Source organism: Pelodiscus sinensis, chromosome 24, assembly GCF_052426305.1.
Source record: "Pelodiscus sinensis isolate ZL-2025 chromosome 24, ASM5242630v1, whole genome shotgun sequence".
NCBI lineage: Eukaryota > Metazoa > Chordata > Testudines > Trionychidae > Pelodiscus > Pelodiscus sinensis.
In genome coordinates this window covers 11,958,950-11,971,617 of record NC_143075.1, presented here as the reverse complement: position 1 = coordinate 11,971,617, position 12,668 = coordinate 11,958,950, and the positions used below count along the sequence as shown (strand labels likewise).

The 12,668-nt window shown below is 48.7% G+C and overlaps 1 protein-coding gene and 1 long non-coding RNA gene across 14 annotated transcripts in view; one reads left to right on the top strand and one right to left on the bottom strand.

The window, feature by feature from the left end:
- Positions 1 to 12,668, top strand: part of SAMD11 (sterile alpha motif domain containing 11) — a 397,470-nt gene that overhangs the window by 185,476 nt on the left and 199,326 nt on the right. For 2 of the 13 annotated variants that reach the window (XM_075906863.2, XM_075906864.2), the window contains exons 1-2: positions 5,725 to 7,680; positions 9,925 to 10,016. In XM_075906863.2, coding sequence (XP_075762978.2) covers positions 6,891 to 7,680; positions 9,925 to 10,016 — 882 coding nt within the window. In that variant the 5' untranslated portion in view covers positions 5,725 to 6,890. The other 11 variants (XM_075906862.2, XM_075906865.2, XM_075906872.2 and 8 more) reach the window with 11 other exon arrangements.
- On the bottom strand, positions 3,559 to 7,580 carry LOC142819460 (uncharacterized). The gene is made up of 3 exons (XR_012897378.2): positions 7,443 to 7,580; positions 5,567 to 5,725; positions 3,559 to 3,695 (listed from the first exon to the last, which is right to left on the bottom strand). It is a non-coding gene; the product is annotated as an uncharacterized LOC142819460 (long non-coding RNA).

Sequence of the window (12,668 nt, the reverse complement as noted above, 5' to 3'; positions counted from 1 at the left end):
CTCCTTGGGGTGGAAGCTCTCCTGAAGCCTCTTGATTGACCCCCCCCCCTCCGGATGGCAAGTGCAGCCGGGCTGAAGGCCGAGTGCTGTGATGTGCCGAGTGTGGGCACTCAGGGCACTCCAAGCCAGGACTGCTTTGCAAGCGGGGAAGCCCTGAGAACTGTCTGTCCGGGGTAGGGGTTGGGTCCCTTTAAGCACAGCCCTCGGCTAGCCTGAGACAGCAGCTCCACGCTCTAAGTCCTAACCTGATGCCCTGCCGGCACTGCTTCCGGCCATCCTTAACTTCGGTTCAGGTTCCACTCAGTGTGGACATGCTAGTTCGAATTAGCAAAATGCTAATTCGAACTAGTTTTTAAGTCTAGATGCGCTAATTCGAATTAGCTTAGTTCGAATCATCTAAGTTAGTTCGAATTAGTGCTGTAGTGTAGACATACCCAAAGAGCTTGGCTGAGAAGGAACATTTGGGTGGATTGATTGGTAAGTGTCATTTGGTGGCTTTTCTCTTGCTGATTGATGCAGTAAACTTGGGGTCCACTCCTACTTCTGTTGAAGTCAGTGGAGGTTGTAATGGATTCAGGATCATGTCCTTTGATGCTAACCTTTCTGAGATAGAGACCTTGGGTGTGATTCTGTCGTCCATCCCCCCAGCTCTGGCAGATGGGTGGAATTATCCTTGATTTAAATTGGCATGCAAGAGAGGAGAATCAGCCCTCTTGTCTAATAGTGTCTGCCCACCTGTGGCACTCTTCAAAGATAAGGCTCTGTGAATATCCCCCTCCCCCCCACCTTCTGGTGCTGCAAGTGTGGAATTCGTGGTGTGTGGCATGTGTAATGCCATGCAAGGTTCTCAAAGCTGTAGACACAGGTCAGTATACCCAGTAAATGCTAATGCAAACTATCCGGGGGGTGGGGGGGGAGGGGAATGAATGCCCTGCAAAGGGAGTTAGTGGATACTTAGAGGGAGGGAGCAGATAGTTGAGAGAGAACCTCTACTGCTTTCACATAAATCACTGGCCACCCTCCCTCGCTTCTTTCTCTCAGAGCTGGGAGTGCCTAGTCTTTAGGTTAAGTCTCCTGGCTTACAGATGACTTTTCCAGAGAAGATGAATTTGGAGGAGGTGTTGTGTGAAGAGAGCTTGATGAGGAGAGATCTCCTTGTGCCACACATGCTGACTGTACCAGGGTGTTCTCCGGGAAGCCTGTGAATTGCACAGAGGGAAGTGTGGGTTAGGCGGGGGCGTTTGCAGGATAGCAGTTCAGCGTGGTGCAGTAACCTCACGTCGTCGGCATTGGCCCTGTTTCAGAAAACAGGGAAGGAAAAAGGCTTATTGGCATCTACCAAGGATTCTTTTGCATCCCTGTAAATGGGTGTGGAAGACTGGCCGCTCTCTCCATTGGGTCAAAAAGGGATAAGTGGGGATGGACAGTAGAACCCTCCTCAATGCCTCCACACCCCCAACCCCAGAAGTCCCACCTGGGCTCTGCCTGCTGCTGCTCTTGCTGCCTGTCTGTCAGAATATCTCCCCTAATGAAGCAGTATGGCCTGAGGCTAACATTAGCTCTAGCACCCATCCCACTGAGTGTGACGCCAGCAGCACTCTGGGCTGCTCAGATGCTGCCATGAACACAGAGCATCACATGGCAGTGCTATACTTGGCGTGGAACAAAAGATAAATAGCCCAACCTCTTGGCTGTTAGACTGCCTGATGGCCTCTGGAGCAGGCAGGCACTTGATTGGCTCAGGAAGTGGTGTCATGGTTATCACATGGGTCTTGCTCCCGTCTTTCAGTAAAAGCCGGGCCATTCAATCGCATGTTTCAGGGACAGCATATGCTTCCCATCGCTGGTGTGCCCCTGCCAAGATAACTGTACGGAGGCGGTGTGGGGAGAGGAATGAAGGAGGGAAGGTGTTGATATCTCTTTGAGTCACACCTCCAGGGTTAAAGATGGATAATGGTTATAATACTTTGCCTTTCTCCAGTACTTCCCATGCAAAGGCCTCAGAGCACTTCACCATCACTAATGATGTCAGCATCACAACTCCCTTTGGAGAGATAATGTGGCCCAGTGATTAGGGCACTGTCCTGGGATGCAATTCCTTGCTCTGCCATAGTCATCCTATGTGATCCTGGGCTTTCCCCATGTATGCAGTGGGGACATAGCACTACCATATCTCACAGAGGCATGGTGAGGCTCAATACACTGCAGATTGGGAGGCACTTTCAGGTGTGATGACAAATGCTATATAAGAAATATAGGAATGATTAGATTTGAGTGATTTGGGTTTTACTCTCAGCCTTCCCACTAACTTAATCTGTGAATTCAGGCATGTCACTGATTCCTCTGTGCTTCTGTTTCCTCTTTCCCCCTATTGTCAGTGGCTGTGTGTCACTGTGGCCACGGCTATACTTGAATGTTGGAGATCGATCTTCTGGCATTCAGTTTAGTGGGTCTAGTTAAGACCCACTAAATCAAATACTGAGGGTGCCTCCGGTCAGCACCATTACTCCTTGCAGTTGCGAGGAGTAAGGGAAGTCGATGGGAGCATTTGCTCCATCAACCTCCCATGGTGAAGACGGCACCAAGCTCAGTTTAAAGTATGCTGACTCCAGTTATGTTATTTATGTAGTTGGAGTTGCATATCTTAACCCCACCTTCTGGATTTAATGTAGAATTGGCCTTTGTGTGTGTGTGCAGGGTTTAGCACAATGGATCCCTGATCTCATCTGGAGACTCCAAAACCTACTGTAATGCAAAGAAATAATAATAACCAGCTGACCTAGGAAAAGCATTATCCCCATTTTACAGATGGGAAAACTGAGGTCCTGTGCATGTAAATAACTTACCCAAGATCATGCTGGAAGACAATGACGGTCAGTGATCTCTTTGCCTCCAGTTCTGTGCTTTAGGCACAAGACCCTCTTTTCTCATAATTTGGTCTATGATACAGCTAATACATTGCATTTGTCTGGCACTTTTGAACTGAGAGAGAAATAAAAAATCCTGGGCTTGATTCAGCCCTAAGCAATACATTCCAGGAAGCAGGGATCCTGGCAATAGAAAATATAGTATTATTTGTATTGTGGTCATAGACAAAGATGCTGCAGTGCAAGGGGCCGTACAAACATGGAACAAAAAGACAGTCCATGCCCCCAAGAGCCTCCTGAGTAGGGATTGCAGGAAGGCAAGGCACCCACAACTTCTGCTCCACTGCAGCACTACCGAGAAAGGTGCACCCAGAGGATTCCTGGATGCAGTATATCCTCACAAAGCCTCAGCCAGTAAGGTCCTTATGGAGCTCTCACAGTACATTTAAAGCTGACCTCAAACACTACCTGCCCTCCTCCAAGAACGAACCCCTTCCTGCACCTCCACAAAAGCCTGTGGGTTACAGAATGAATCCCCACCCCAGCAGAGATGAATCTAACTCCAAGTCTTCCAGATATTTTCCAGCTCCTTAGTTTTAGTATGTCCATGTTGCACCTTCTTTGTCCATGCGTCTCTGTGTTGCTCTAGGTCTGTGTGAATCTGTCAATATCTTTCTGATCTAGTGAATCTCTTTACATTAAGCCCTGAGAATTCTTTCCATAGGGCAGAGGCGAATGGTGACAGGCTTCTCGGTGTTGAACTCAGCCATTTGGGCACTTGGACTCCAGCAGATGTTCTTTGTGCTTTAGTTGAGCTGGGGAGGAGACCTGGAGGAGTCAATAGTAAATTATGGTGCTTGTGACAGTGATAAATTGATAAGACAGACTAAAGTATCGTGGGGGGATTTGGAGAACATATTTCCCCTCAGTTCTGCCAGTTCACCTCAGGGCTGCGTGGGAGCTCAAAGCCCTGCTGAGCCTCTACACAACACAACCAAAGTTCTTCACTCATGGCCTGCAACAATGTAGGTTCTTCACTCATGGCCTGCTCTTCCACCTGCCCATAGATGTCTTTTCATATAGGGGCTAGAACTGAGATTGACACATTCATTTCACTAGTGACTAATCCCGCATTTGAATTCAGTTCTCCAGAGATGAAAAGCCATGGTGCTAATAAGTACCAGGGAAACCCCCTAGGCAAGCCAGTCTTTTTCTGAAGGTAAATAAAAAGTCTCAGAGCTAAGAAGGGCTTCATCACAGCTGTTTGCTCACGGCTGTGTGGATGGAAGGCAACACATGGTGCCGTTATGCAGGGAATTCAGGGCAGGTCAGCAGGGCCTGGGAGCTGCAAAGAGGTGGTAGCTGTGTCCACTGGTCTCCTGTGACTCCTCCTGGAGGACTCTTGGAGACGTGGTTTCAGTGCATTGCCGTATGCTAATTGCAATTCCAGATTGGCCGAGTCTACATGGCATGAATATACTGTAGGGGAGCAAGAGTAAGTTTCCTGTTGGAGGGCTCCACCACAGTGTGTGTACTAAAAAATATGTGGTTGTCCCTCGCCCCCTCCCCCACCACCATACTGCTACTCTGAACTGCTCTTCTGTTGTTTCATAGAAAACACCAGTTTTTCCTAGTGCTTCTTCCAAGCTGACAGTCCCTAACTTTTTTGGTGACACTAGCAGTAGAGATTTATTTGGCGCACCTGGAGAAAGTAAGAGCCAAGAAGTGAGGTAGGACAATAAAAGCCTAGGTGAGAAGGTTGAGGGGTCTGTAAATCTGCATTCCTCATTAGAACTAAAAGTGAAAATTGTTCCAGAGTTTGCGTCTTTGGGAACTGACTGCAGGATAAACAAGGATTGTGGCCACAGAGTTCCAAGAGGCAACTAGGACCTAGCACTTCTGGGTTCCCTTCCTGATTCTACCATTGAGACACCATAGGACAGATTCTGCAATGTTTAATGAGGTGGAGTGTTTTTTTTCTACAGAAGTAGCAATTGATTAAAGGGTATTTCCCACAGACCGTGGTACTATTCACTGTGAGCACAGGAGCAGAAATACCCCCATGAGATGTTGAGCAAATCACATAAAGCCAGAATGTGAACCCTTCTTAACCACACTGGTGAGCAGTTACAGTGGGACTGATTACTTGTGCTAGTAGATTGCTCCCTTGTGCCAGTAAGGGGTTCACAGTCTGAGCCTTGACCTCTTTGGGCTTCAGTTTTTCCCATTTGTTAAATGGACATAACCCAAGTCTGTGTTGTGCTTTGAGATCCTTAGATTAAAGAACAAGTGCAAAGAATGATTATTAATTAGGAACTGCTCCACTTAGCTCCCTTAACTCTGCTGATGGTTGACTGCCCTAACAATGAATATACATCTCATTGACAGAGAGTAGATTTAGTCTGGGATTGCCTCTTGTTCCCTCCTCCCCTGAAAAATAAGTGTATCTATGAAGTTAGACATCTTAGAGGATGTGTTATTAAGGAACAATGTTCCCATTATTTTTTCCATCCATATGTGGAATACATTTTGTTATGTGCACCAAGGCATGTGTGGTTGTGCACCACCAACAGAAACACTATTGCCTGCTGTCGGTCCTTTGCTAATCAGCTGGGCAGCATTTCAGTCCCTCATCTGGGGCTACCCTAGCACTCAGGGAACACTGTAATGGTCAAGGAGCTGTCCCTTCTGTTACTTACCTCGGAAGACTTGTTGGGTATATTTCATGTAGAATGCGGGAAATGGATCATTTCTGGTTTTTTTATCCTCTTGATGGGCTCTTTCTACCATAGCACATCACCAGGCTCCTTGTTATAGCGCACTCCCTCCCCTTTGCACCCCAGAAAATCTGCTCCATCCTAGATAAGACACAAGCAAGTTACTTAGTCCTCAGTCATAATCTTCTGTGGCTCTTTCCCCAAGCCTGCAAAGTTGTGAAAGAACTCCTGGAGTGACTTAGCATGACTCACAGTTGAAGGTTAGTTTATATTAAGTCTCCTGCCCCTGGCCTCACGGGGAAGGAAAGATCTGACCTCCCTTTACAGGATATAGATTTTCACAATCGAGTCTCTAAAAAGAACAAGTGCAAAACTGGACCGTGTGTGCCTCGAGATAGAGATCTCGAGTAAAATGACTATGCGTTGTGCATTTCCCCCTTGCCTTCACGCCTTTAACACAGTAAGTGCGCCGAGGATTTCCACACACACTCTTCATTCATAGGGCTGCCTGTTGCCTTTCCAAGGTGGCACCAGGCGTTTTGCAACCTACCCCCTCATCCCCTTTGGGCTGGCGAACGCGAAGCTTGGGGCGGCGGAGCCAGGCTGTCGTCCGTCGCGAACCCCCCGCGCGTTGCCGGCTGCTGGCTTTTTTTTTTCTTTGTGTGTGTGTGAGTGCAAGCGCCGGTGCTGTTTAAATGGGCCAAGTTAGAGAAGCGGCGGCGAAGGGGAATCTTGTTTGGTCCGAGTCCCGAACGGCACTGTGACTCTGAGAACCTCTCCCTCTGTCCGAGGGGAGCCCGAGCCAACAGCGGGCAGTGCCCTAGGGAGGGAATACCCCGCGAAGTGGCAGCACCTCAGTATAATATATATTATATTAGATTATGGCACTTCTGGTCTGTTACTATTCTTCTTCCAGAAGGGGGGAGGGGGGTTGACTCGCTACTAATAACGACCAATCATTAATAAAGCCCAAGGCAGGGGCCAAGGTGCTGGAGGGGGAAGCGAGGTAGCCCCGAAAAACTTCTCTTGCCTGGTCAAACTAGTGGGGAGCTGGGGGAAGGGAAGGGAGGCGTGGGACCCACAGCGCTGTCCAATTTGTGCGCGCGAAGGGAGGGAAGAGGGCGAGCAGTGGGCGCGGGGGTTAATTGTCACTATTAAATACATCCAATCAAGGAGCCAGGGGCTGGGTGGCCGGGAACCCTCCAGCCTTGGTAGGAAGGTGGGTCGATCGGAGAGGTGGGGGAGGGGGGGATCGATACGTGTTTTAACCCAAAATAATGTCTCCGGCAGCGGAGACCTCTCCAAGATGTCAGGTCTGAGTCCGGAGGGGCCGGTCTGCGAGCAGCGGGACGGCTCCCGGCTGGCGGGTGCATTAGGCTTTGGGTGGGAGAGGGACCCCAGCCAGCTGGGCTGGGGAGCTCGCTGGGGAGATTGGCTAGCGGGCTCCTCCGGGGGATACCACCAGCCACCTCCTGAGCCCGGGCGCCAAAGGTGCTGCTGCTGCTGCTGCTACTGCTGGCGCATTTCGTCCCAACTCCAGCCAGAGCGGGGGCAAGTTGCACGAGAGACATCAGAGCCACTGTGCTGTGGCGAGGCGAGGGCGCACGCGGAGCGCCGCGGCACCATGCCCGCGATCAAGAAGGAGCGACTGGACAGGGAGGAGATGGCCCTGGCTGCCTTTAACCAGCCCATGGAGACCTTACCTGACTATCTGGCCCCGTTAGCGGCCGCGGCCATCCCGGTGGTGGCCCCCCACCCTCCGGCTTACGACCAGATCTTTGCCCACCACCACCGCGCCTACCTGGGCTTCCCCGAGACCCACCACCCGCACCACCCCCCTCACCACCTCCCCGAGGACCTGATGCTGGAGCGTTTCTCCTCCATCCCGGATTTCCAGCCCTTCTTTGACAACGGCGAGCCGTGCATCGAGGTGGAGTGCGGCGAGAACAAGGCGCTGCTCTACATCCATAAGTTATGCCAGGGCAGCAAGGGACCCTCCATCCGGTACCGGGGAGAGTGGCTCACCCCCAACGAGTTCCAGTTTGTCAGCGGCAGGGAGACCGCCAAGGATTGGAAGCGGAGCATCCGGCACAAAGGTGAGGGGGTGGCTAACATTGCCCCTTGGGGAGGGGGTGCCGCTTGGCACGGCGCACGCCCCCCGCCCCAAAATGCCAGTCCAGCTGAAAGGGGGAGGCGTGTTGCATATGAGCATTGGCACAGGGGTCCCCTTGTCAACCTGCCCCCTCCTTTTAGCGACACGCTCTCCCGCTGCCCTGTCCCCCCCGATCCCCGAGAGGAACGGGAGTTGGGGCTAGTACGGAAAGGAGAGACCGGGAGGGGGAGGGGGTTCACCCTGCTCAAGAAGTTTCCTTCCAAGCGGGCACAGGCTGAACCATCAGGAAAGTTGGGGGAGCTGGGTCTTGTCGCCTGCACGTAGAAATCGCTGCGGAGTAAAGGGGGGGAGTTGGACTCGGCGAGGTTGGGGCACTTTTCTCTGCAGCTGACACAGCCACACGGAGCGAGGGGGACGCGGGCGGCTGCCGTGCGGCGCTTTGACTCTGACAAAGGGTTGTTGCAATGTGAGGGACGGAAGCAGCCCGTAGCCGGCCTGGCTCTGGCGAGAAGGGGCTTATCCGGAGCGGGGGGCGTGCGGGGAAGTAAGTGTGCGTTTGGGGGGCAGGCTTTTTCCTGGGGGAGGGGGTGTGACTGTAAAGTGGCGCGTGTGTAGTTGTGGTTTTCTGCTTCCGTGTGCAGTTGTGGTTGTCTCTGTGTGTGTGGTTATGGTTGTGTGTGTATGTGTGTAAGAGAGGGTAGTTGTGGTTCTCTGTGTAGTTGTGGCGGTTGCCTCTGTTTAGAGCTGTGAGAGCTACAGCGGAGTGTGTGTCTATACGTGGTTTGTGTATGTGTGCAACTATGGCTGTTTCTGTAGTTGCCCTGTGTGTGGAGTTGTTTCTATATGTGTACAGTTGTGTGTATCTGTAATAGAGCCGCTCTCTCTCTCTCTCCCTGGGTGTATCGCTGTGTGCATCATTGGGGCTTTTTGTGTGTCCGCGTATCGTTGTTATACGTGTGTGCATAGTAGTGGCTGTCTGTGTGTAGCTTTTTGTTATCTGTCTGTGTGCATCGTTATCTGTCTATGTATACTTGTGGCTGTCTTTGTAGTTTGCGTGTAGAACTGTGCCTATGGGTGTGTTCTTTTTGCCTCTGTGTATATAGTAGTATATTTCTGTGTAGTTGTCTGTGTGTCTGTGTATAGTAGTGGCTGTGTAGCTGTCACTCTCTGTGTGTATAGTAGTGTCTGTGTGTAGTTGCCTCTGTGTGTCTGTCACTATGGCTGCCTGTGTGTAGTTGTGAGTGTGTGTGTAGCGTTGTGTCTCTGTGTATAGCCCAGTGGCTGCCGGGGCGGGGGGTGAGTTTAGAAGTTGATGCGCGCTGGAAGCAAAAATGTGCCGCCTTGTCACTCCAGTGGCTCTGGAAATGAGGAAAGACGCCTCGGGGGAGGGGGGAGGGTTACTTCCGCAGCTGTGTGGTGCGGGACCCCCTCGGGTCTGCCTGCCAGAGCCGGGGAGCGCGGAGAGGATCCGCCGGTGCGTGGCAGGTGGCGAGCTGAGACCAGGGCGCACGGCGCGGGGAGGGGCGGGGGAGCCGGAGTCAGTGTGACATGTAATTAGCTGAGAGCTGGAGATGTCAGCCCAGGGGTCTGAAGAGCCATTAGGAGGTGACTGACACCTCGCCTTGTTTATTGATCGCCAGAGAAGAGGGGAATCACTCCAGGGGCCGCTCTAATGATTATTATTCTCCTGGTTTTTTCCTCTCTGGGCTCCTGGCTGGCTTCAGGAAGTCTCGGTCCCTCTGGGGTGAGTCCGGAGGACTGAGGTTAAATGGATGGAGGAGGAAAGGGGGAGGGGAGCTGGCTCGGGCTGCCTCGTGGTTGGCATTCAAGATCGCCTCCGTTGCTTTTAATTGCAAATGCAGCCTTCCCCGTGCCCAGAAAGGCACCGGGGCGGTGTGCGCGCGGCGGGGGGAGGGGGTGGACATGCAGGTCTGGAGCGCCTGCTGGTTATGTTCATTAGTCATCTCTCCAGACTGCGAGAACATTTTTAACAAGGTTAGAGGGAGGCTAATGAGGGCTGCGCTGGTGGTTCGCTTCCCGATTGCTACAGGGTAGAAAGTTCAATTAAGGTACAAGCATGAGCAATGTCGGGTGGGGAGTGATGGGGAGAGGCAGGGCTCTTGAGTTTGCCGGGAAAGATCCGAGTTGCTTTTTTTCTGCAAAGCCATTTTCTTAAAAAAAAAAAAACCTTGGGCTTTTTCTTTTTCTTCTCCTCTTCTGCATCCAGGGAAAAGTTTGAAGACTCTTATGTCCAAAGGAATCTTACAGGTACATCCTCCAATCTGTGATTGCCCTGGGTGTCGAATTTCGTCTCCAGTGGTAAGATTATTGCTAAAATATGTGTTTTAGTTAAATCTCCTTCCCACCCAGCCCCCTTTTCCTTCGGTAGTCCCAGAATTGTGGTCTTAAAGGGTGAGGGACTGTCAGTCATTGTGCCTTCTCCAAAGTCCTGTTTTGCACTCTGAGAAGAGCTGCAGGCTTGTTAAATGTCAGAGGAAGGGGAGGTTGCAAACTGAGAAGCTGGGCAAAGCCGAGTTTGAACTAAAGGATGTAATTCAGAGTGTGCACGTATGATTGACCGAGGAGAAATATCACAGCTAGGCAAACCTCGGATCATTCATCAGCTCCACCCTCTGCCCCATTTTTGTACATTTTGTGGAAGGGTAAAGAGACTAAAACCAAGGAAATTAAAAGTAGTTAGGATTAGAATACTCATGATCGCAAAAGGCAGTGAAATGTAGATAAACTTGAGAAGGATTAACAAACATATCTTGTATTTATCACCTCCTCCCCCACAGGAAAAAAAAACTTTTATAACATTCTCGACAGTGATCATTCTATAGCTCTATTTTGCTTCACCTTAAACATTGAGTTCATGGTGTTTCTGTCCTCTGTCCAGAGTATTTCTTGGAGACTCTTAAAATCTCATTATGTGTGACATCAGGATTTTCATGGAGAAGATGGCGATGTCATAAATAAAGAGTGTTATGGACTCCGAAGTGTGTCTTCCATAGAAAGAAGACATTAAAAATATATGTAGCTGGGAGATGTGTGCGCACTAGAAACATACAGTTAAAATTATTTTCACCGTTGAAAATCCTGTTTGGTTCACAGTACTAACCTAAGTCCTGGTGTTGAATCATTATAACGTAAAACATTTTTATAACGAGAATTGTGGGCACAAATGCTATTTTATATGTTTGTATTTAGAAGGATATTTTTTCTTCTGTTGTCTATATTGAATCATACAGGAACAGTCTCCATGAAAGCAAAGAATATTTTTTTGAAATCACAGAATTTAAATGATTCCTCTGTGTGTATGCATATTATATACATACACGCACACATGCATGTTTAAATGAAAAGTTGTTCAAGTGGACTACAGAAATCAACTATATAATCTCTATTTGTAACTTAACTCTTTGAGTGACTGTCCCCATTTTATAGGAACATCCCATCCCAGATTTTCACACTTGCAGTTTAGTTGCCTTAATTTCTCCCCTAACGTTTACTACCATGAGTAGTGTCATTGACTTCAATGACAACTCACCAAAGTAAGCACTGTGCTGAGTTATTACTGTTTTCAGGTTTAGGCCCTTTGTGTACTTTTTTTATTATTGACCTGAAAGATCAGAGAGGCTCTTTTACTTTGGTCCATGGACCAGTGGTGTCTGCAGAGCACTTGCTAGTGGTCTGTTGAGAACTGGCCAATCACATGATGCTGTCTGCTCTTCATTTCCATCAGCTGTTAAATTGCATTAAAAGACTATAGTAAATACTCTCCTAAGGTTACTTTTCTCCCTAAGCAATTGCTGTTGTTGCCTTGGGGATGCTACCTGATTTTTGTTTGTGTGTGTGTGTGTGTGTGTGTACTCACACGCAGTTGTCTGGGGGATGATCTCCATGTTAAAATGTGGTGTAAACTGAAAAAGTTTGAAAACTCCTGATGATGGAAATAGAATTTCATTTAATATTAGGAAAGGAAAAGAAAATCCTGATATGTCTCCCAGCCCCCTTATCCCAGCGAGATGGAGTAGGAAAGGTTTTGAGAACAGAATACATTTTATTCTGATTCTTTTAGCACAGCAACTGGCTTATATTTTGGTTATTTTTATGTAGCCATCAACATGCTTTTGGCATAATTTTCCTTACTTTGAGTTTAAATCATGATATGAGAAAGCTAACCATTATTTTCGTAAGCTTACTAAAACCACTAAGTCTGTTGTATTGTTCCGGGAAGACAACCTAAAGTTATTAAGAAATGACTGGAGTGAAAGATGGAAATAATTATATTGGATAAATGTATCTTAATAGTAGCCCTTTTAAAACACAATATTATTTTCCTTTTTAGAAATTAAAATGTACAAACAATGCTCTTGCATAATAGGGTCTCAAAGCTTTTGGCAAACTCTTAAGTACTTTAGCCTCACCACACCTCTATGTGGTAGGAAAGTGTCATTATCCTCATTTTAAAGGTGGGGTAGCCAAAATATTAAGATGTTTGAACAGGAGTGCAGTCATTTTCCCCAGCTAGGGAAGAAAACATTTTTGTATCCCTACACAAGACTGAATGGTACAGTGCCACCTGAAAATTGGAATCTAGGTTTCCCTCTGTATTTGATGGTCTGACTTTCATTGACTTCATCTAGAATTCTGGGCACTTAACATCTTGGAAAATTAAGCCCTGGTCCTGCCTTCTCCCAGAACCCCACAGACAAGAGAGGGATGCTGCACAAAGGGCTGCACTTGGTATATCTCATTGTAGGCCTGTCCCTGAAGTGACTTGCCAAAGGTCACGTGTAGGAAAACTGCATCAGAATCTTGGTTTTTGGCTCCCAGGCCTGTGCTTTAACCACAAGGCTATCCTTCCTCCCTTCAAGCAAAACGTCATGGATGCTAGCTTTCCTCTTCTTTCTACAACCCATGAACAAAAAAGTGAGTTCCTATCTACGGACCAAATCCTGCTTGCCT